This window comes from Platalea leucorodia (genome assembly GCF_965183815.1).
Source record: "Platalea leucorodia genome assembly, chromosome: 8".
NCBI classification, from domain to species: Eukaryota; Metazoa; Chordata; class Aves; order Pelecaniformes; family Threskiornithidae; genus Platalea; species Platalea leucorodia.
This window is the reverse complement of record NC_138830.1, coordinates 37,697,330-37,722,411: the sequence shown is the minus strand read 5'-3', so window position 1 is coordinate 37,722,411 and position 25,082 is coordinate 37,697,330. Positions and strand designations below refer to the sequence as shown.

At 41.4% G+C, this 25,082-nt stretch overlaps 1 protein-coding gene across 1 annotated transcript; it reads left to right on the top strand.

Moving 5' to 3' along the window:
- Window positions 1-7,343: 7,343 nt before the first annotated feature.
- LOC309594345 (galanin receptor type 1-like) lies at window positions 7,344-24,967 on the top strand (the record flags this gene model as incomplete). The annotated part of the gene is made up of 3 exons (XM_082319978.1): window positions 7,344-8,051; window positions 9,733-9,798; window positions 24,650-24,967. The coding sequence occupies 3 exons, from the start codon at window positions 7,344-7,346 to the stop codon at window positions 24,965-24,967; spliced, it is 1,092 nt and encodes a 363-aa protein (XP_082176104.1).
- Window positions 24,968-25,082: the final 115 nt, after the last annotated feature.

Sequence of the window (25,082 nt, the reverse complement as noted above, 5' to 3'; positions counted from 1 at the left end):
CTTAGCATACAATATGAAACACCACCTCAAGAGATGAAACAGCTTGGCAAAGATATTATTATCAGTTGTTTTAGTAACTATATGGTAGACTGCTCAGAGGAAGATCGGACAAAATGTTTCTGGTCCCTTGATCTGTATCAGGATGAATGTGATCTGTTTATTACCAACATTATCTTGTACCTTGGAGACTGACTTTACAAGTCATTATAAAACAGATCTTCAAGGATGAGAAAGGCAAATCTCTGATTTGTTTTGAAGCTTTCTACAGACACACTCTTAAAGACAACTGTTTGAACATGAGCCACATGTCTGGCTTAGGAGACACCAAATTATGTACACACTGAAGTAGTAATTCTTTAGAAGTTGTTTGAGTGTTTTTTTAATTCTATCTGTTCCATAAGCTTCTGAATAACCACCTTAGTTTTTTCTCATACATCCAAGAATGTTCTGTAACATTGGATTTGTCTCCTCACCACTACATTAAAATGGATGAGGGAAAGCTGGAATTTGCAAGAGCTGACACTCCTGGAAAGGACCGTACTCCTGAGAGCAGTACAGATATACTACTGAAGGACTTGGAACCGAAAGGACTTTTCTTAGTTCAAAGTATCTTCTACTAAATCAGCCATTTCTTTAATTAACAGTCAAAAATCAGTTAGAATTTTATCTAAAATTATTTAACCTGTGGAAACAAGTTAACAGTCTACTCATTTGAGGGAAGAATATTTACTTTGGATCAGCTCCATGCAAATTTTAGAGTGAAATATAACACGAAGTTCTGCCAGATCAGAACATTTCCAGGGTTTAGCAAATTTGTGTAGATAACACCCTTATGATCTTCCTGTCCTTGCTGAGGATGGAGAGCACAGAAAACTTTTGCTTGGCTTGTCACAATTTCAGTATTTAATCTTTATTTACAGTTAAGAATATGCTTTGTTTTGCCATTTTTACATGGCTGTATACTCCATGAGCTCTTACCTCAGCCAACACTTAAGCAATACAAACAAAGCAGCTCCACAGAGCCAGCCAACAGCCCACTCAAACAGTTCCATGATTAAGTCTTATTAAACAGAAAAACAGTACAAACTGATCTAACAGATTAAGAATCAATCAATAAACCTCCATCTGCTTTAAATCCTGACTATCATCTCAATGGCAACATCACAGGGCTCACAGCAGCTGTGCTAGAAGCTGTCATCAATTAAAATTAAAGGACTCTCTTCTCACTTACATTCAATCTAAACTGCTTTCACCGGGAAAAGTTTTACAGCCTAATAAACTGTTCAGATCGAGTTGAAACCCTTCAAAAGAGACCAAGTGAGTGATCTTTGGTAATTGTGACTTTATCATAGAACCATAGAATGCTTTGGGATGGAAGGGACCTTTAAAGGTCAGCTAGTCCAACCCCCTTGCAATTGGCAGGGACAACTACAACTAGATCAGGTTGCTCAGAGCCCCATCCAGCCTGGCCTTGAATGTTTCCAAGGATGGGGCATCTACCACCACTCTGGGCAACCCGTTCCAGTGTTTCAGCACCCTCATAATGAAAAATTTTTTCCTTGTGTTTAGTCTAAATCTACCCTCCTTTAGTTTAAAACCATTACCCCCCGTCCTGCCACAGCAGGCCTTGCTAAAAAGTCCGTCCCCATCTTTCTTATAAGCCCCTTTAAGTACTGAAAGGCTGCAGTAAGGTCTCCCCACAGCCTTCTCTTCTCCAGGCTGAACAACCCCAGCTCTTTCAGCCTTTCCTCATAGGAGAGGTGCTCCATCCCTCTGATCATTTTTGTGGCCTCCTCTGGACCCGCTCCAACAGGTCCATGTCCTCCCTGTGCTGAGGGCCCCAGAGCTGGATGCAGTACTCCGGGTGGGGTCTCACCAGAGCAGAGTAGAGGGGCAGAATCACCTCCCTCGACCTGCTGGCCACACCTCTTCTGATGCAGCCCAGGATACAGTTGGCTTTCTGGGCTGTGAGAGCACATTGCCAGCTCACGTCCAACTTTTCATCTACCAGTACCCCCAAGTCCTTCTCTTCAGGGCTGCTCTCAATCCCTTCATCCCCCAGCCTGTACTGATACCGGGGATTGCCCCGACCCAGGTGCAGGACCTTGCACTTGGCCTTGTTGAACCTCGTGAGGTTCACACAGGCCCACTTCTCAAGCTTGTGCTGGTCCCTCTGGATGGCATCCCGTCCCTCAGGCACGTCAACTGCACCGCTCAGCTTGGTGTCATCTGCAAACTTGCTGAGGGTGCACTTGATCCCGCTGTCTATGTCATCAGTGAAGATACTGAACAGCACTGGCCCCAGTACGGACCCCTGCGGGACACCACTTGTCACTGATCTCCATCTGGACATCGAGCCATTGACCACTGCCCTCTGGATGTGACCATCCAGCCAGTTTGCTATCCATATTTAGTTACCTATGTGGAGCAGAATACCTTTTCATCCAGCTGTTTGATTAAACCAACTCCTCCTGTGCTTTGAAGGCGCTCTCTTGTGCACACACACACACAGGCTTGTGCCAAATGGGCAGCTATTTACCAAATTCCTGTCCAGCCCTCCAAGATCCACAAGTGAGAGGGAATGGCTCTTTATCACCCCTGAGGTTCCAGTTTAGTTCACATACCAGCATAGCACAATAACAATTTCAGACTCCTCATAAAAGATGTTTCTATCTTTTCATATCATACAATGTTTGACATTTTCATGGTCAGACTGAGATTCCAATCCCCCACCCAAGAGACTAAAACTTTACATCTCACAAAAGTTGAAATGATTTACTTATTCATTATATTGACTTTTTAACCCTAAAATTCACGAAGCAGAGAAGTCACACTTCAGAACCCCTTCTTTCCTCCACCAAGTGCCTAGCTTGAACAGTCAATTATTTTTCTTTTGGCCCTGGGATGTTTGTACTCTCTGCAGCACTTCATCATAGTTCCTACATGAGCAAGACTACCCTGTACATCCTGGCTTATGGCCTGGTGGACAAGTAACTTAGTGTCTAAGGGATGAAGGCTTCAGTTCCATTAGGAAAGGGATTATGCAGGGTTGGAAAGGAATTGAATCTGGGCTCCCATTTTTTGGGCCAATATATGCAGAGCAGGCAGCAGGACCTCCTGCCCCTCTTGGGGTCATACTTGAAGAGGAATGGACACTGTACCTTCTCTCACCAGCGCATAACCAAGCTCGGGATCACAATTGGAGAGAGTTGTTACAATCCAAGTGCAGAGATTTCAGACCTGCCATTGCTTGTTCCCTAGCAGCTGCATCTAGGTAGCTTGTGACTCAGACTAAAGGGCTTTTCAGCCCAAGTCAGCCTTCCGAAGAGCACAGTATACAAAAACAGATGCCAAACTCAAAGCCACAAACTGGACTTTTGGGGCTGGATGCCTGTTTGTTTTCCTTTAAATGGATCTGGATCTGAGATGTAACCCACATTCTCCAGACAGGGAGAGAACTGTGACAGTGAGGCTCTTGCTCGCTGTTATGCTTGAGTGCCCTCCTTCCACTCAAAAGTCAAGAGGCTTAGAGAGCTAATGCATAGGTATCAAAAAGCTGAACCATGACTATCAAAAGAGTGAGAGTGATTTGCAACATACCTGATATTCAGTGTAATTAGGAGCTGAAGCACCCATTAGCAATCAGAAAGTGGACAAATTAGTTTGTACCTACACAGGCTAAAAATGTTACCATTTAAATACTACCCTCTAATGTTTTGATTTCCCTATGCCCCCACCCTTGTCCCTAAGGCTGACATTCTCTCTCTCCTTTACCGTGGGACTGCCAATTTATCCATAAAGGTTCAGTGCTGTCCTCTCTCAGCAAGACACCTGTTTAGTCAGGGACCCACATGTGAGTTCAATGCTTTCATTTAGCCCAACATCAACTCAGACAACAGCAACAGCATCTGGCTTCCAGTTCAGTCTTGATCAAGGTGATGTCTGTCAGACTCGTACCTTTTTTTTTTCCTTCCACAGAGAATATTTGGTTTCCTCTTTCTACATCCTCTTACTCATGTTTAAATGTTTGTTGTCTTCACCCAGGAAGCAACAGAGTTTCTAAAGAACAGCAGAATTTGTAGAGCTGAGATATTTCATGCAGCTCAATGCAGAGTGCATTAATTGTTTCTGGTTTTCAGGTGAAACACCATGAATTTTAAAGTACCACACACAATGTGGATGCTCCCAGCAAATCATACATTACAAGTTCACATGCTATTTGTGCTCCTGCACTCAGTAAAGTGACTTGATCTTCTTCTCCTGGTTGGACTAATGAATATGTCTTATGGCAAGTACTTTGTCTTGGGATGGTCAGTTCCCTTCTGACTGCATTTGGGCTGTGAATTCTCGAGGACAGGGGATTTCTCCCTGTCAAAAACACACCATTTAAAGCACTTGAGAAGTGGCAAAAAGAGGGAAACAGAAGAAAGAATCTTTACCTTTTTTGGAACTTTTGAATGCCACGGTAAACATGGTTTCAGGACAGGTTTTCAGCAAAGCATGCAAATTACCGCTGGAAATTATTTCCTCCCAAGTAAGACCAGCCAGGAATACTCACACCAGCCAGCTTCCATTTGAAGTCAGATTTGCAGCATCTCAGTTCCCTAGTGAAAGCAAGCTGAGTTTTTGCACCTAGTTTACTGGATGTCTAAGTCAGCAGGTCACTGCCACTTTCCATCCAGAATACTTACCTTTCCTCCCACTCTCCCAGTTATAACACCCTCACTGAAGTCTGAAAAATAATGGAGCAGTCTATTTTTTTAAAAAATTTGCGTAGTATTCTGAAGATGGAGAAGAAAGCTGGTAATGTCCCTTCTGCAAGAATTTAGGAGATTTTTGAATTTATTTTTTTTTACAAATCTAAACAGTCCTGTGATCTCTCCCTCCTCACTGCTAGAGCTGTGCTGTCCTCTGCCCATTTCCACTTAGCATGCCATGCAATGTTTTAGATCTGCAAAGCTGTGTTTGTTCTGCAGGTGACACGTGCATCCAGTTCTCAAATTCCTGCATGCATTGTCTCAAATCCCGTGCAGTAGAAACCACTCATACTGCAGTTTTATATTATTTTGCCCAAAGCCACTAAAAGAAAAAACTGCATGCTCTCATTTGCTGTGATTGCTACAGGTGCTTCTTAAATAATACTATCTGGTATGACTGCCCACTAAAGAAAATGGAAAAAAACCAAACCAAACCAGATCTAAAATACAGCAATAGCTGTTGAAATCGCCTTCAATAGCCTTCTCTAAAATGTTACACGAAGTTATATGAATAGTATTACAAGAAGTAACCTTACAATGGTCACATAGTATCACAAAAGGAAAAGCAAGCATATTTAAGTTTCGTGATTTAATGGCGTGTACGTGTACAAGGATGAGAGGAAAACAAAAGCAGATAGAGTTCATTACTGAACGATGGGACAGTGTGTTTGAGGGAAAGAAGGGACAAGGACTGCCACAGGAGCTGTCTGAAACCAGCGAAGGGGATGAAATGCCAGCAGATGGCACTCAAATCAGCAGCACAACTCCAGAGCTTGCGGGGTCCCTGAAAGTGGTGCATTGCAAGCATCTGTCTGCAAGCTGAGGGCAGAGATCCTAGCAAACAGACAGAAGATTTGGGGAACTGGAAGACTTAATGGTGTCTGAGGTGCTGTGCTACAGCATGTGAGGCAGCCGGGCCGCAGAAGACCGAGAGAGCTGCAGATGGCATCCAGGTGGCTGGTCCCGCCACGGTGATCTGCTCACTGGCACGCAACAAGGGTAGATATATTTTCCACTGCAACTTAGACATCTTTCACTCCCTGGCCACTTCCCACCTCGCTCCATAACTACCCTCAAAACTATCAGGGGAAAAAAAAGGAGTCTACCTTCATAACAGATTTTAAACGACTGTATCAGAGCAGGCTAAGGAAGGCAGTACTATCACTTATCTCAACCAGAGCTTAGAGAAAAGTCACAAGGCAGCGCAATTCTCAGTTACTGAACTTTGCTTCAAAAATTAAGGGCTCCCTCCAGTCTAACCCCCACATCCACAGGAGCCGGTGGTGGGCTACTCTGACCAAGTGCCTAGACTTGTAACCACTGAAAATCGAGATGTGTACTCTTCTATGCAAGAAGCTGTCCTGCACACATAAATCACTGTGCAGGTACTGTTCATGTTTGCCTAAACTTTGTTCCCCTCCTCACTGCCTGTACAGTTCACAGAATCCCTTAAGAAATATGAGGAAACACACCATGAAAACCAAGTTATTTAGTGCCTTCTAAAACATACGTAATGTTTCTATGAGTAAGCATCAAAACCGCAATAACTAAGCCATTAATCCTTATAAAGCAACTTATTTTTTTTTAATCCACACCTCTGTTCCCTGGCAGGGAATATTACAGCTGCTCACAGCTACCAAGGCTGAACCTTTCCTTTTCCCGTGCAGATGCTCTTGGCACTACTGGACTCAACCCAGAACTTCTTTACAGCTGGATCAACAAGATCCATGAATATTCAGGCACTAAGGAATTTGGGCAGATATCCAAGAAGCGGCAGGACTCAGCTACTGAATCTAAGGCTCTCCCAGATTTTTGTGCTGAAAACACAACTATCCAGATTGCTTTGTGCTCTTATGTGAGCACATTAAAGACGATGAAACAAAAAAATCCTGCTCTGTTTATAAAAAAATGTATTTTAGCCTTTTTCCTCCCCATGCAGCCAGTTCCAATGCTGCTCCTCACAGAACTGCACATGCGATCACTCAGCAGCTGCTGCTCAGTCCCTCCCTTTGGATGAGAACTTGCTTTTGCTCTGCTCTTCCCCTCCTCGTGAGTAGCAATGTATGGGGACAGAGCTGATCAGGGTTTTTTTTCTGAAGGGCTCAGGTCACAGACAGCATTTGTTCTCACTGCCACAGCTCTGAGCGGAGCTGTGAGAGCAGGTACGACAGCCGCAGATCCAGGGACTGGTGTGGGAGGGAAGCAGAAGAGGAGGGGCGTGAGGAAGCCAAGCTGCAGCCGCTTTGCCTCTGCTCCAAGCTCCCAGGGCAGCTTCAACCTCAGCCCTTCTGGCACGGACTTTTCCTCTGCCACGAGAGCTTCTCCAGCAGCAACTGCCAAACCTGCAGTTACCTCTTGGATGAGAAAATTCCTCAACCCCCTTTTTTGCCATTCCTGGAAGAATCTGCACCAGAGACAGACAGAGCTTAGAAGAATCATCTGAAGAAAATTGCTCCCCAAAGGAAAGACACAGAGCATTGGAAAACCCAAGCATTCATCCACTGGCCACCACTAACAAACATAGACCTGCCCAATAGCAGTCAGGGCTACAGCGACTGCTCCCTGCCTTCCGAGCAGCCTGGCTCCATGGAGGAGCAGGAAGACAAATTTGTGCTTTCCCTCGGAGCCAACACAAGCAAGTGCAGCCTTGAGACTAACCAAACACGGGCCCCAACATGCTGGTCAGCAGCAACCAGGGGTGGCCCAGAGGTGGTGATTGTACCGGTGCTTTTTGGGTTGATTTTCCTCCTGGGAATGGTGGGAAACACATTGGTGTTGGTTGTTTTGGGGCGTCTCCGGCCTGGGGGACGCCCATCCCGCAGCGCTACCAACATCTTCATTCTGAACTTGAGCATCGCAGACTTCTCCTTTCTGCTCTTCTGCGTCCCCTTCCAGGCCACTATCTACTCCCTGCCAGAGTGGATCTTCGGCGCCTTCTTTTGCAAGTGGGTTCACTACTTGGCCATGGCAACAATGCTGGTCAGCATCTTTACTCTGGTGGCTATGTCTGTGGACAGATACATTGCCGTGGTCCATGCCAAGCGTTCACCCTGCATCCGCAGCAAGCGCAACGCTGCCCTCGGCGTGGGTGTCATTTGGCTGCTGTCTCTACTCATTGCCATCCCTGTAGCCCAGCACCAGGCGCTCATGAGCGGTCATCAGCAAGCACCCAACAGCTCCTTCTGCTGGGAGCACTGGGCAGACGGTTCAACAGCCAAGCAGATGTACAAGATTACCATCCTGCTGGTGGGCTACCTCCTGCCCCTGGTGCTCATCACCTGCTGCTATGCCAAGGTGGGTGAGAGGAACGTGAGTAATGTTTAAATGGAGGGAAAGATCCCTCCCAGACTCTTGGTGGCTTGGATGTGTACACTCAAGCTACCCAGCCAACAAATAATAGATCCAGTTCTTTCCATATTCTCTCCTGGTACAGAATACTTCTCTGAGGCAGGGGGAGGGAAGGAAAACAGAGAGTGAAATTACACCAGCACACAAAAAAGTTTACAACTGCTAAGTTGACACTCAGCCTGACACCCAAATCCCCTAAAGACTCTTGCTGTTTTTCCTATTTTTCAGTTTGTTCTTTCTTGGTAATAAATGTTTGTTCCTGGCAAGAGGAAAAACCCATGGAGGGAGAAACTATGCAGAGAGTGTACAGCAACAGTATTAGATAAAGACATCACCCCGATTTCTTTCTTTTCTGTTTTTTGTTTGTTTGTTTGGGGTTTTGGTTTTTTGTTTTTTTGGTTTTTTTTTGAAACAAAGCTCAGACACTGTGTCTTGCAAAGACTTGCAAAAAGAGATCTTAGGATCAGAGTTTTATTTAGCAAGAAATCTCTTCCTTTCTTCTTGTGGACTGCTATCATCACTTAAATTTTTTGTTTCCCCTTACTGATCTTTAGCATGTTTAAGACTGATAGTAAGTCAATGAGTTGTGCTAGCATGCAGAATAAGTCTTCTGTAAATTTTCAATTAATACCCTATTGTGCACAGACTGCCAGGGACTGGACTTCCTTGTCACTGGTCAGTTGCAGGTCTGCCCTCTCAGGGGGGGAAAAAAAAAAAAAAAAAAAAAGTTTTCCTGGAATTTAAGTTCATGTCTGTTTAATCAAAAAAAACCACATTACTTTCAATACTAATCTGTTCTGCTATCATCAGTGCTAAGGACAGGACAATGCACTTAGATTTAAGCTAAAAATCTCTAAACCTCAGGCCTTGCTTGTCACAAGAGGAAAAAGCCACTAGAGCTCTTAATTCCTGTCACTGTAGCTCCAGCTCTTTGTCCTCTCACTGCCCTAGGTGAGACAGCAGCAACTGGAAGGTGAGCTGCATTTAATAGAGGCATTTTTTTGTTCATTAATTGCTTTAGAAAACTTAGTCTGTTAGCTCCAAAGGCCAAAGCATAAAGATTGCCAGGGTACTACCGTGCTGTAATCAGCTTTCAGAAGCTTGTTCTAGATGTTGTTAACCGAGAATTTCCCTACAGTGCTCTTAACATTGCTTACGACTCTCCCTCTGAAAGGAGAACCCACTCCAACTGCCCCATTTGTTAATGCTGCGTTCAGGAGCCGCAGGACAGTCACACCAGGGTACAGTATTGGCAGCCTGCTCTCTGCCTTTGTATATAATCAACCTAGAGAATCAAAGTAGATAATTTGAGGCACAAGCTAAAATTCAAAATCCACGGAAAGACTCCTGTGGATTTCAGCATAGTGCCAGCTGAGCTCTTAATATATGCTGAACTACATCTTCTGGAAGCATAGCAGTTTTAATGCTTTTTCCAAACCCTGTTTCTTGAAGGAGAAAGAACTGTGGAGGGCTTAGAATTAAAAGTCTCAAAGTATCAAATTCAACTTTGGTTGAAGTCATGCTAAAACAACTCTTTTAATTTTTGATGCTCGTATGAGAAGTTCAAATACTAATATACACAATTCAATTTCCCATTCAATATATTGCTCCTTTTTTCCCCCCCAAGGTTTTATATCATCTCCATACGAAAGTAAAGAACATTTCCAAGAAGTCAGAGAGATCAAAGAAGAAGGTAAATATCTTTGGTTTAATCTGTACGCTGACTATAATATAAGAAAAATGTCAGGTTTCTAAAATAACCAACAGCCTTTTCAAGCTCCATCTGCATACTGAAGTGTCATTCATGCACAAGTCTTTCAGTTCAGGTTCAGAATTCATGTTGGCAGTTTGTTATATCTTTATAGACTCAGTACATAATGATGCCATTATTCAAATGTTATATCAATCTCTATATACCGGCCTGCTGGACTGCCTTGATTTTTTGTGCTATAATAGAATCCCACAAATACTATCTTTTTACATTGGCAGCCAGTAAGACACTCGGACTAGAAAAATATCTAGGTGTTTTGGTTATTTCTCAGCAAGCTAAAAGGAAAATACATGAAGAACCCCGAAACTGAAGTACTTCAGTTTTGCTGCAGTTTGCATTTAAGATCTTTCTTAAGGTTTGCATCTAAGTAGGTGGTGGATTCAGATCCCGGTTTGATCCCTTTGCAAGCCAAAGAACAGGGTTATCCCTGGCTCAAGCTGTATGAAATAAGTAGAATTGCAAGTATTTACTGAGAAAAACGTTAAGGATAGAATATTTTTTTTTCTAAGAAGCTTAGCATGAATAAGCCATAATTAATAGAAGTTTTCAGGTAGCAAAACTCACCGACTTCAGTGATGCAACATCAGATTTACCTGACATGAAAGGGGAAAATGCTATTTCAGTCAGAAATGCTGTACTTGTTGAGTGCGCAGTGACAAGCGAAACTGTAGGCTACCTCGCTAGTCAAAGACAGGAAGTAATGGAGTGCTATCATTAGCTGCTGGTCGGACAGTCAGGTCACAGTCTATACCAGCAGCACAGCAACTGTACAACCCAAATGAGCAGTGTGTGAGCCTCTGAGCAGATGTGACAGCCAGTGGAGTTGACTAGGGAGTGCTTTGATTTGCTCTCAGCCAACACACTGGCCAGTTTCAGCAGCTACCTGCCACATTAGAGCAGGCCTACAAGATGTTGCCACGATGCTGTCGATGACAAAAATGAGGGTCATTACAGCAAATGTGGCCATTTGATTGAAAAGGGTCCAAGACATGGAAATCAAAGCTTTGATGTGATTCCAGAAAAAAAAGACAGAACCACTTCTGGGCATGACAAGTTGCGTCCAGTGATTTATTCACTAGCATTACAGGACCCCTTTGTAAATCTAGATCTCTAACAAGATGAGGAATTCAAGATACTAGTTTTTCAGGATACTGCAGCTATAGCTCATAATAACCTGAACCAGTACCTCTATTGATTTCTCTTTCGCCCAAGAGGCTTACTGTAATAGAGACAAAAAGGTATATCCCTAAACATAACATAGCCATCTGTTCCTTATCTCGGAAAGAATCCAGTCTTAGCAGGTTAATGTTCTGTATGCAGCTAAGGTATCACAGAAAATTGTACAGTTCTCATCAACATAGATGTCTTCATGGTCAACCAATTGAGGAAAAAGCAGAGGTACTTTAGGAGGTTAACTGTGCACTTTAGTAGCTATAGTAGCATCTCAAACAAAACTTAAGGGTTTTTAATACAAAAATAATATTACCTTTCAGGTGTATCCTCTGCAATATTGTGCTACAGTTTCAATAGTCTGGTCTGTGCTGCTTCTAGTTGATTTAGAGCTGTTACAGAGATTTTGCCAGTCATTTAGGCCTATGAATCCTAACCAGATTTAACTATAGATTATATTTAATTTCTCCTGGTTCATTACATTCACTAACATACACTCAGTTTTGTTGGCAATATACTTATGTTTATCAATCCATAATTGGTCTTGCACCTACACTGCCTGTAAGGATAGAACTCAAGTGGTATTTGCAATATTATCTCACAATACAAGACGACTATAGAAGTTATAATACACCACGCACAGTATTTCCTTAATGGTAGTTACTTTCCCTTTCCCCTTAGAGTGTTTTGGTCATGTTTTCCGGGTTCAGTTGCTGAGTTCACAAAGTAAGCATAAAGCCTCACAAATACCACTTTGTTCATCTGCTTGTTCCTGAACCTTATTGAGATTAGTGTTATGAGTCCAGCTCATCTAATTTCAAGTAGGTTCTGATAAACATTCTTTTAATCACCTTTTCTAAGGCTATAAATTATGCAAGAATTAGCTGCTATGTATTGCCTGTTTCAGGAACACCACCAGACCTAGATGAAACAGACTACGCTGAAGAACACCATGTCTTATTTTGCCTACTGACTTTCTGATGAACACTGATGCTGCCAGAGATACTACTGTGAATTAAAATTTGAGAACCAAGAGTATCATTTCTGGGCAGATAGTGCAGACTACAAGCAGAAGGTGCAGTCAGAGTCTTGTGTGCTTAACAGCTACCATGAGAAAAGGCAACCAAGATCTGTTGACAATTTTGTTTATGTAAAATACAGCAAATAAAGTGCTAAGAAGCACTGTCATTTTTCATAGAATAATTTCATGACTTCACAAGTTTGAAAAGTTGCTTTAGGTCTCAAAATCATCAACAAATCCCTAAACAGTTTGGTTGGTTTGAATTCCCCTCCTGTCTTTCCTTACCTATATATGAATGGCACACTACCCATTTCTTTGCTATATTTGAAGAGAATGCTACCAACAGTCAAAAATTACTACTGTCATTTTCCCATAAAGCAGTAAGGTACAGAATTTCATTTATTACACTATTTTTTTCAAATGTATCTGTTTGCATTGTTTTCAGATTTGACCTGTAGAGTTCGATGAAAAAACAGCTCTACAGTTTCTTCAGCTTTGAGTTTCCTGATTAGATATGACTTCACCTGTTCAAACAAATTACTGGTACAGCACTTCTTCCTCTCTCCCCTTAAGTATTTCCCTGGCCATAATTCTGGAACACCCAGTAGCAATTCTTGCTCCATTTGGCACAGTTAGGCTTAATTACATAGGTGATTCTTTCAGATGAAAGAAAAATCAAGTACATTCCTCTATACACAGATATCATCTTCCACAATTTGTTTCCTTCCAGTACTTTCTGTGTAGAAATTGCTCATCTAGCCTTTCTGCAGGCCAAACAGTATCTTTAGTGTACCTATTTCAAGTATTTTTTGTTTCAACCACTTCTCTTAGCATTTTAGTCTTTCTTGGGTACAGACACAGTCAATTCCTGGATATGCTTTCAAAGTATGCTTGAAACACATTGAGTGTCAATGATTTAAAGCAGATCTCCTTAAGAAAATTTCACATTAGAACCTAATAGGAAATTCGTATGTGTGTGTCAGTTCTGTTAAATTAGCTTCCTTCATATGTACTTAATTGGTCTATTAGTGACAAGTAGTTTGGTTTGGTTTTAATTAATAAACTTCATCAGAGACTAAGTGAACAGCTTTTGCTTATTTTGCTCAAAGATGTTTGACAAATGAATAATGCTCCATGTTTGAAGGCTTAATTTAGCATATACAGAATATCTAGCTTGTTCTGAAATACACGTGCGACTTCAGTGGCTAAACCCTAATTGCCTTGATCTATCACAAGAAAGTGCAACACAACAGCAAAGTCTTCCAATATGAGATGATAAAATTACTTGGCGCACATCTGTTAATTCACTGTATCTTGACCACACTGATATGGAAAACAAAGTGTCATACTGGTACAAAAGAGTACAGTCTGGAACTATGACCACTCAGTTCCTACTTCATTCCTATAATTTCAAGAAAGCAGGACACTTTGGCTATTATCCTCTTCCCACCCCTAAGGGAAGGGGGGTTGGGTTTGGTCTGTTTGGTTTTTTACCTGTTTGGTGGTTTTTTTGTGTTTGGTTTGTGGGTTTGGGGTTGTTTTGGCTTTTTTTTTTTTTTTTAAAAAACAGATAAGTAGTAAATTTTGCAAACAGTTATTTGTTCAGATCTCACTACATTAATCTGGGCTATATACATAAGCAAAGGTCTCAAAAGAATCAAATTGCCGACTCAGTCCTTGTGGATCAAGATTTTCCAGTGAAATGGTTGCCTGCATTACCACTGCAAACAATTTGTTTTGCCATTCAGAATTCCAGAAACTATAATATCTCTTCTGCTTTGTGCTATACAGACTCCTCAAGGTAGAACACTTCCAAGATAAAATATAGTTAAGAAACACAGCAAATGCCATAGAGCTTAGGGGAGGGATTTCTCATAAGCAGCATTCCACACACTAGCTGAAAACACATAGCTCTTATTCTCCATTGTAGGCTGCTTCTAAAAAAACCAGTAATATTGGGTAAGATTTTTTAAAAATGTCGTGACTTATTTCTGGATCTATAGCTTTCATTGACCTTGTTGGAACCTTAGTATAATACCATTCCCTCCACCCCCAAATCCTGTAAACACTGATAACAGGCAGAAGAGACATCATCCTAATTCACATAGTTTGAGCCACGGAACACAGAAATGTATGCAGTAAGGAAGTATTACAGGGACAAATCCAAATTCAAGCCACCTGACAGGTCATAGAGCAGCCAGTATTTTATCTGCTATTAGTACATCCTGTGAATCTTGAAACAACACGTGAATCTGGATAAGGCCAATATTTACAGAACAAGTGAGAGAGACTGCTAGGTGCAGACCTAGGGCAATTTCTAAAGAGATGATGATAGCATGGCCAAATGAACAGTCCCTGTGTTGTGCAAGTATATGCCTGACTTTCCCAGTTGCATTGCTGTAGCAAAAGAAAGCAAAATAATACTGGATTTAACCGAATCTGAGTATGTAAAGTACATTACTGGAGGCCAGATACTTGGTACTGTATCTCAACCTCCCTCTTTAAAGATCATATTGTAACAGTAATCTGTATTAATGCCTTTTTAAAAAAATAAGATAAAATAAAAAAGCCTTTAAAAAAAAATAAATCAAACCCACAGGAACAAAGCTTAATGAACTACAGTACTACAAATTTGTTATTCTAAGAACTCTCTTGCTTGTTTTCGCTAGCACTTCCTTCTGCCTTTTTCTGGCACAGCATGGCTTTCCAGCACTTGCCCCCACAGCGCTGTGCTCAGCCTTCTGTACAGACTCACCTGGTGTGCGCTGTTTGCACCCAGCAGAGGAGCACCAGTTGCCCAGGGACCGAGCAGAGCTGCACGTGCAGACAAGCGTGCCTACTGTCTGTTATCCGAGTACAGAAACAAAACCCAGTTAAAAGTTAAAACAATTATAAGTTTTTTAGCTATCTGCACAATTAAGAGGAGCTCTGACGCATACACCTAAAACAGAGTGGCACTGCCCCCAATTTCTCCTCAAGGGAGCTTTGTCAAAAAGTTCCCAGAGGACACTGGTATATGAAGCATCTTCTCCAAATAAGTCTTAAATGCCAGGCTTCGCTTCAGCAGGATCTGAAGACCCTGCTCTTGTCTCCCAGACAGCATTGCCACAAGATATACCTGGGGTTCCAGTGTGGATTTCATTCTGTGCATGGTGTTTGCAAAGTCCTTTCCCATCTCTTCCATTATTTGTGATCTTTCTGCTGTCTATCCTTGTCCCATTTGCTACAATGTTGTACTGAAAGTTCATGTTATTTGAAGATATGTAGGGGCTAGGGGGATAGATAGGAGGGCCCTGTTTTCTAAGGCCAACCTACCTGTAAGCAGTGTTTAGATACATGCTTTTTAAAGTTAATTACAAACACATTTTATTTGAATGGGCCCAGTTTATGAATAACCCAGAGACCTCTGACAGCCACCCCCTCCAAGTCAGTGTTCAAACACTCGCCGAAAGGAATAAGTTTGTCTTTAACAGAATCCTACAGATGACATACAATCTTCCAGGCACATACATTAAAAAAAAAAAAAAAAAAAAAAAAAAAAAGGGTTTGCACTTGGGTTGTGATTTGTAGACTTTTAAGTTACAGCAAGATTATGTTGAAACTACAGCAACTTTTCCAATTTATGCACACTTGAAACTTGGCAAAAATTTCCCTTGCACAAAGTTTGTTCCATCCTGACTTCATATTCCATTATCAAAAGCGTTTGACCTTTAATTCAGATTCCTAGTTTACAAATTTTTATATATGCTTGCCATCTACATGTCAATGTTGGACATGCTCAATTTAATATGCTTTTCCATTTATATGTAATATTTGTACATTAGATCAAGGAAGAAGTTCAGGACTTTTTGCAAGCTTAGCTGAAATTCTGCATGATGAACTGAGACTGTGCTTGCAGAAGAGATACATAACTGTCTGTTTCCCCATTTAATGCCATACTAGCTGCACAAGTTTGCCAACCTTAAAACTGAGATGGTGCGATGCTGCAGGATTCCCCTTTGCAGTTTTGGATAATTGTTTCTTGAGGCCAGCCAGCAAGACCACATGCTAAGAAATCCTGTGCACCCCTCTATCACAAATAAAGTATACTTCGGTTCTGTTACTTCCTTTCTGCATTATGCAGAGTACAGCAAGTCTATAATTTGGCTCCAAGGAAAGTTAACAATGCCCTGTCTGACAGTGTTGAAAAGCGTTTCATAAGAGCCCAGCCCTAGGAACTCTGAACGTACATTTGCAGTAAATAGGATGATTTAACAATGGAAATTAATGCAAACCGAGGTCTATTCTGATCAAGAAACAGCCCTGTGGTGTTTTACTGGCCTCTGGAGCACACCAGGGTTCCTCAATGTTTACTCAGTTTTGTCCTGTACATCTTTAAAGAACAAATAACAAGACTTGCAAACTGAACAATCTGAAATGCTTTTTCAAGTCTAAGAATGTTTCCGGGGATGTGAATTTCACAGCTATTTTGCAAGCTCCCTTGAAAGGGCAGTAGGAGTGGTGGAACCTTGAGGCCAAAAGCTCCAATGGAGCCATTTAAAGCTAACAAATTAGTACTATGCTTTTCTGTTGTTTAGCTACAACAGAAAGGTGAATCATGCTTACCTGGTGGGAGAGCAGTGTCTCTTGTTTTGTTCTCTATTCCTTTCCTAATAATTCCTAAATTTGATTTGCCTTATTTTATTACTTTTTTTAAAATTTCCCCTCTTCTAGCCACTACTTGAGAACCAAGTTGCTCACAAAACTATCATAAGCCCAAGATCTTGCTCCAAAATTGTAATGGTCAGTCCGAAGCACATCTCTCTCTATGAAGCTGATTGTTTTCTTCCTCAGCTTATATATTCACCACCTTACATCTACCTACATGCAAATTACCTGTTCATTGCTCCCAGAGCTAAGTAAACGCGAATACATACAGAGTTGATTTGGGACACTCCATGGAGCTCTGCATTTTGAAAGTCATAGAACAGGTTGAGGTAAAACATACAAAATTCCTTCAAGGTAGACAGGTATTCCTGAACATCTTGGCCAAGAGAGGCAGACAAAAGTTGCACTGTAACTGCTTTCCTATATGTGCAACTATTTCTTTGGCTTCTGTTCACACAAATGGAAGGTTTTCATAGAGACTTAATGAATGTGATGTTCAAGGCCTTGGCACTTGAACAACAGTAAGTACAGCAAAGGAACATGGGAGATCCTGGGATCCATCCAGCAAAAATATATTAATCAGAAGTGAAATCCTGCAAGTTATTTGCTAACAAGAGCCTAGGGCAGCAGGAATAGAGAGCAACATTACCAATTAGTGGATAATAGGAATATCACAATGCTCATAGGCATCTATGAATTCAAAGTGAGTCAGTATTAAGGGCATCAACAGAGGAGATTAGTGACATAATCACAGAATGAGAGGTGTGCAGATGAGCAGTTAGAACACCGCAAGCAAGCTGCTGGGAAATGAAGAGTCCACCTCTTAGTGCAATGCAAGTTGCCAAAATGAACTGATAACAACGGAAAATCTATTTGCTTCAGTCCCTCCTCTTCTTCATGACAGCCAACTGCCATCCCTGATTGCAAGAAAGAAAATACAGAACGAAAAAGAACACTTCCAACGTGGTTTTCAGATCACTGAAGAGTAGTATTACACTCAAGTGTAATAAAAAAGACCTAAGGGCAGTGAGAAGTGCTTCAGAAGTAATTAACAGATGCATTTGCTCTGGAGCAGAGGAAGCTGCTGTCCAACATTTAAGTTAGTTAAGAATAGGTATGGCCTTTTCTGATTCAGCTGTTTGAAACATTGTGCATTTATCACTAAGCTAGAAGTATGTTTCTGGAGATCAAATTGTGCTTTGGGATGTTTCTGTTAGAACTTTACAGGTAGAAAGGAAAAGGATGTTTGCAAATGCATCAGAGGGAGTCGGATTTGTGAACAAAGGAGAGAAGAACCTGGCACCAGGAGAGAATAGACTGACAGTTTTCACTTTGCGTATTGGCTTAAAGAGGGACTTGGAGCAAAGGGATGCTCTTGACTGATTTCTGTCTTCAGAAAAGAGGATCCCAGAATCTAAAGCCACAAAAATTGTTTTCCTCAGAAGTTAGTAAGTACCTCCAGCAGTACAGTGGTAGATTGTGCTATGCTACATGTCCTTCCTGGGCACCAGCACAGTGTACCTGCAATATCTAAAAGCAAAATCTTAAGGCACCATGGGTCACTACTTTTTTGCCACGCCTTTACTACAGGAAAAGTACAATATATAGCCAAGTCTGAAACTCTGTGGCTTACCCAAATCAAATCTGGGGCAATCAAAACATGCACCAATTGTCTCTCAAACTTTAGGGAAAAGGAGATGCAAGTTAGAGAGGAGCATAACAAGAGAAAAGAATTTATCAGTAAATCACATCATCAGATAGGCTTTATATTAGAAGTCAAAGAGAAAAGTCCCAGCCCACACACAAAGGCTGAGGAAGTATAGTATGGTGTGAAGAAGCAGCACTAGCTAGAATAAGTCTGCCTGTGGAGTCACAGCAGAACATTATTAACTGAAATTAGTTTTAGGGAGTAGGGGAAGGAAGACCTAAAGTCCAAAACAAGTTCATTATATCCCCCATCCTCCCACAAAGCAGTAATAAAGGAAGGGTCAGTTGTTATTTGCTGGTAAGACGGTGTGGAAGAACAAGCATAGGCTTCTTTATGCTTCTTCCTTCAGAATCATGGAAGAAAAAAAAGGGAAAAAAACTTCCACCGTATTGAGAAAAGAGCAGTTGTCTCACTAATGAAGCCCAGTTTTTCTGCAAGCTAGTGAGAATGTACTGTTTAATAAAAACCTCATTGAATGTTCTTTCCCATGTCTTTGCGGCTGAGGTACACACTGCAAATGGATGGTCTGATCAGCTCTGAAAAAAGATGTGCAGCTAGCTGTCTCAAACATGACTAGATCAGGAAAGTGACAAGCTCTCTACCTTTCGACTGCTCTGTCCACCCTATATTTTAATCTCAGGAATGTTTATTAATCTAATGTATCAGGTAGTTCTGCCAAAAATAGGTAAGTCCATGGAATACTCGAAGCATTTGACTCATTACAGGGCAATCTTAATTTTGCCCTTGACAAGTTGCCTGACAAGTTGAGACAACTTCATTAGAAGCTTATCAAGGACAACAGCTCAAAACACAATTAAATGCTAAAGACTCATCATCCTCCAGAATGAGGCATCTCCCCCAAAAAGGGTTTTTAAACACATTTCACATTGCTTTTTGAAGGATGGGGAAGGCTAAAAGCCAGAAATAGCTTGTCCAGGGCTTAAAAAAAAAAAATATCAAAGTGAAAACAAAGAAAAGCAAAGCAGGAAAGCATAAATGAGAGTCAGATCACCTATAAAGATAACAAAAAAACAATAACCAAGTAAATTCTAGACAATCTGTGCATGGCAGAAACAATAAGGGGAGAAATAAGAGAGAAGTTATATTTATTTGACAAACAAAAATATTTATGATTATTCTCTTAGTCTCTATTCTCTTAGTCTCTATTTCACACCATGCTATTGATTCACTGTACACCTTAAGCATACTTACTTTGTCTGTACAACAAATAATGCACTAAGTTATTTTGTGGAGCTGCTTGAAAGATTTCTAGGGGTATTAAGAGAGAGTTAGAGAATCCAGTAGTGGCCATTCTACATGTCTATTATGGACCCACTGAACCTTTGGAGATGAACCAGAATGCCAGCATTAAGTGGGCACAGCTAGACCAACAGTAATGCAACTGTGCAAATTATCACAGCCCACTGAACAAACTCAAACAGTACACAAACTATTTGGATCAGTCCTCTGCAGCTGGTCACAGTCTGTATTAACATTAGTTTTAGCTACAACAAAGTTACCACAATAAAAGCCAAACATAATATTTTGTTTCAGTTTCCTTTATCTCAACAAGATAGTCCCTAACTTGAAAAAAGACACAAGTTCCATTTCCAAACCATGTTTCTTGACTCATGAATTATGTATATTATTGCTCTGGTATTGTCTGTGTTTTCCATCTGCAAAATCCCAAATAGCTGGACCTCAGAAACAGCTTTGTGCTAATACATAGCAACTGCAAACCCATTTTTTAATACTCATCCCTATGTTAAATGTGTGGTTTGTTATTTCACAATAAAAGGAAAAAAGAATCTAGGTATATATCCCTTATTCAAAAGAATATTTCAGTGCTTGTAGCCCCCTAATTAAAGCAGAAGGATGCTATGAAAAGGTTGCCTCGGTAACAAGCCTAAGCTACTTAACATTGCTAGAGGGTAAAAAAGTAGCACCGTTATTGCTGGTGAAAGCCAAGGATGGGATCTGTTTATTAATAATTTTTTTAGTACCCATCATACCACAGTGGGCAAGGTAGACCCCACAAGACCACTACATCTGTGCCTTTCAGTTCCATCAACTTCTAATCATACCAGTATATTTTTAAGGACAGCATCTGGTTCCCAGTGTGGCCAGTTTGAGGATGTTTGGGAGCTGAGGTTGTTCACTCATGTGGGAACATGCTTTGTCACCTCATATGTCAGACAGCATTTTAGTAGGTGAAACAAAGAAGCACCTGAAGTATGCCAGGTACAGCATGAACATACAGGTTATTGCCTTTCAAAATTAATACAAACTTCCTTGAGAGCCCTATTTGACAGAAATACCTTCTTTTTTTTTACTTGTATTGTAGGCAAATGTTTTCTCTTATCTGCACAGAAATCTTGATCTGATGCAATAACATCTTCCTAGACAAGTTAACAGATTTAACTGGCTTGTTAATGTAGCTAAGACAAGTGAAGGTGGTACCTTTGGCTCCCAACCAAATACATTTTTGCACTTCAATAATCATCTGTTTTTATTGCAGGAGATCATTGTTGCAGACCCGATGGAAACAGAGCAAAGATGGTACCTGTCCAACATAGAGAAAACTCCTCTTTATCATGCAGTTGATTTTTCTGCAGGGTTAAACAAGTAGAAGAAAAAGCAGTTGCCATGTAAAGCACCTCTTAGCCTTCCCCCACATTACTACTGTCCTACCAAGCAGAATAGACTTTAAACATTTCAGTGTAATTCACTCAGACATAAGATCAGATTAAACGTATGTTATAAACAATAATTAGAATTCTAGTGTGCCCTCATGTTCTGCAGGTTTTCATACTGTTACTTAGGAAGGTCAGCATAATATGAAGGTCCTGATCCAACTCCAATTGTCTAGATAAAGTAAGCCCTAGCCAGATATTTAATAAAGAGCTATACCAGAACACATAAGCATAGCAGCTTCTTAGAGCTGCAAATGGCTTTTGAAGTATTTTGACATTAAAAAAAAAACAAAACAAAACAAAAGGTTTTTAAAGTTCTGAATAATCTTAGGAAACTTCAAGAGCATTATAGGGCAGTTTCTAAAGTGAAACAGAAGAACCTGGAAGACAAATAGATTTTCTGCAGTTTCACCCTGTATCTCCAACCCCTTTGAACAAGTCAGGTTATAAACATAAGACTTGCTTATAAATATTTTAGGAGTGTCTCCCACTGTTCTCACATATGGGACTGCAATCAGCTGTTACAAGCCCCGATGTTATGCACCGAGATCTAATCACCTTATATTCTTTCTGCCATGAAGTAACGTCACTCTGCTCTTCCCTGGAGCATTCTGTCATTTCTCCATGCTGTCATGGTCTCCAGAACATGATCTTGGTAGTTAGTCTGCAATACAGAAGCCTTCTGTTAGCCAGTGTACATTCATGAACACAATACCTAACTCATTGATACAGGAAGACAGAAAAAGCCATCACTAAAGTAGACTCCAGACAAGTAAAACTTTATTAAGTATTTGGAGAGCCATTGACAAGGGAAAGACTGCAAATGCTCTTAGGAGAAGTATTTTGGTTGTACCGCTACTGTCTTTTAGGGCGCCAGAGAATCCATCGAAGACATAATTCCTTAGGAAACCTTGCTTCGTTAGTTCTGGTACTCATAATTTCCTGGTTTTCCTCATATTACCTTTCCAACAAGGCCAAGCATATGCCATAGAGAGGCAGACTTACTAAAACACCCTGCAATTTCCATCTCACCCAAAGCACACAGCCACAGAGGGTACCAAGAAAGGAGCAAATGACACATGAAATGCCCTCCCAGTTTAATGGGAATCCAAAAAATCGCCTTCCTGAGCCCAGCTCTACCCAGCCACTTGAGTCATCACTGAAATACTGCCTGGGAGACATGCTTAATTTGGCAAGTCATGCCAACTCTGCAGTGCTACAGAAAGGTCAAAAGAACATACAGAAGTATTGCAGCAGCTGTTGTATTTGCTGTATTTTGGGGGGGCTGAGAAAAGATTTCCCTTCTCCTAAAAGATCATTCCACTTTAGGTGTTTTGGTGTTAGATATATGTAAGCCTGAGTCTTTAACACTTCTCTTTATACATTTTAGCATAACAGGTATAGTGACAGAGTGCTTTAAAATGAGATACAAAATCCTGCAGGTCTTCTCTAGCAGACAAAACAACTACTAGATGTAGCCATTATTACCACTGATTAAATGAGTTTTTGTTCACTAGAAAATTATCCCTCTTCTAGGAAAGTAATTACACACTATTCACTTAAAATCATGCAAGGGAATTATTGACAGAAGCATTGACCTAGACTAGTAAGGCTGTAAACCTTAAGCTGAAACAAAGCCTAAGGTCTAATTTTTCTCCGTTGCTTTTTTGCTACTTGTACAACAGTTCTCCTTAGGGGAAAGCTATCATCTGCATATTTGGAGATTGTTATATTTATTAAAATGACCAAATACAAATGAGTAACACTAAATAGTAAAGTTGAAAAGCACACATTTTGCTGAGAATCAAGTGGGGGGAGAGAAGTCACCTGCTGTGCATCTGCTACAGTACCCCAAAAAGGAGGGAGTAAACATGTAAAAAAATCCTCACCTTCCATTACCATTAGTATTTTTGAAAAACTCCCAAAGTCAGGTAGAATTAGCCTGTCAAAAACATTAGGAAGGGCTCTCAGGGGCCCTAAGTCAGTAAACTCTGAGCCTTGCTAGGTATTCACTGAGTGTGCTAGAAGTAGAAAATGAGAGAAGAGCAACACCCTCAGCCGCCTTAAACTTGAAAAGGGAGGTCCTGCTCCCACAGGCCTCAGGGTCTTACAGAAAGGAAGTTGAAGTGACTTATAGTTTAATTTTATTTACTGTAGCTTACAGTAAATAAAACTCATTCTTCATCCTCTTCAAAGGCTTCCACGAAAATAAAATAATAAAAAAAGAGTGCTTTTGTTGTAACACACACCCTTAACTATACCAGGTTGAGGAGTTTTTGTTCAAAAGGAGAAAGACCTTTTCAATAAAGATTGAGTTATTTCTTGGTATGCATCCTGCAGGTCCCCTGAACATTAGCTTCACAGCAATATTCATAGGGCAAGGGACTTCACCTACATTGGTGAGGACCTTTGCTTCAGGGACAGCAGACAACTTGGGCTCACAGCCCCAAAATGCAGGTGCCTCAGTCTTTGCCTTCAGTCTTCTCCCCACGCAGGGTCCTCACAGCCTGAGCCCCTCTCCCCAAGCTACCATTTTCCCTCAACAAAAGGAACAAAACGCAAAGAAACACTCTGCTAAAATTCACACTGAAACAGCTCAAGCAGCTCATACCACCTACCTTTGGTCACGGCTGCCTCTCCCTGCACCCTTCCCACCCTGGCAGCACACAGCCACCCCCTCATGCTGCCCCACCATGTTCCTCAGCCCCCTCAAGACACCACCTCAGCCCTTGTTCCTCTTCTCCAGCCACAGCTGTGGGGCTACCACAGCTGCTGTCAGTAGCTCACCTCATATTAACCTTCATTTTGGATGATGACTTCAAAGAAGGCTGTTTTCAGGAAAATTTTACCTCAGGTCAAGCTTTGGGGTTTACAAACCACAGCTTGTGATGGTGGCTGTCCAGCCTAACTGGAGAGCAAGCATTGCAGGGGCACACCTCTAACCCAGCCAGCACACAGGCTGGGATCCCACAGGCACAGTGGGCCTCCCTCAGGTAATCATCTAGCTAGGAATATTTCTAACCAAAGAGCACTGCGTATCTTAAAAAAATAATCCTCTATGCATTGTTTTTCTTGGTTTCTCCTGTAAGAGGGAAGCTACTAGAAAAATCTTTCTCCTCAGGTCATTCTTTGTTACTCCTTTCAGTGTCATGTTTCCTTGCAGACTGTTTTCCCCTGCAGTTATTTTCAATAGCTTTAATGTTCCTCAGCCTCCAAACGTTAGGGAATATTATTTCCACTCTTCCATGTAACATAGCATTACTGTTGCAGCCTCTGTATTGTTTGAGTTTTACAGGCACTGTCTCCATTCCCTATAGAGTTATTTGCTTGACCCAAAACCAGGCAATCCTTGTTTTCCAGGGAGGAGGGTTTTTTAGCATCCTTTTTCATATTGTCATAATCTGCCCACCTGGCAGTCATCAGTGTTGCCTGTGTTATGCTGCCTTCACTACTGACGGAGGAAGGCGAACTCACTCGTGCCACTGACTCGCTTGACCACTGCAACCATTTAATACATGATCTTGTCTTTTCCAGACAGCACAGACAGTGCTTCTTGTGGTTGCCGTGTTCCTGCTCTCCTGGCTGCCACACCATATCATCACGATGTGGGCAGAGTTTGGGCAGTTTCCCCTGAACAACATCTCCTTCACCTTCCGCATCATCTCTCACTGCTTAGCCTATGGGAACTCTTGCATCAACCCCATCATTTACGCTTTCCTCTCGGAAAACTTCCGCAAGGCCTGCCGACAAGTCTTCACCTGCAAGTTCTTCCTGCGTCCGGTTCCCACTGAGAAACTGGTCAGAATACGCATGGAGAACTTCTCTACCACGCACTCGACCACTAATGTGTAAATGGGTCTCACAAATACATTTCAGGAGGAAGAGGAGGGGAAAGGGTGTTGTCTGGAGAGAACAGGTATACAAGTGCTTTTCAGGGAGCAGTGCAGTCTGCAAAAATGTGGACTTT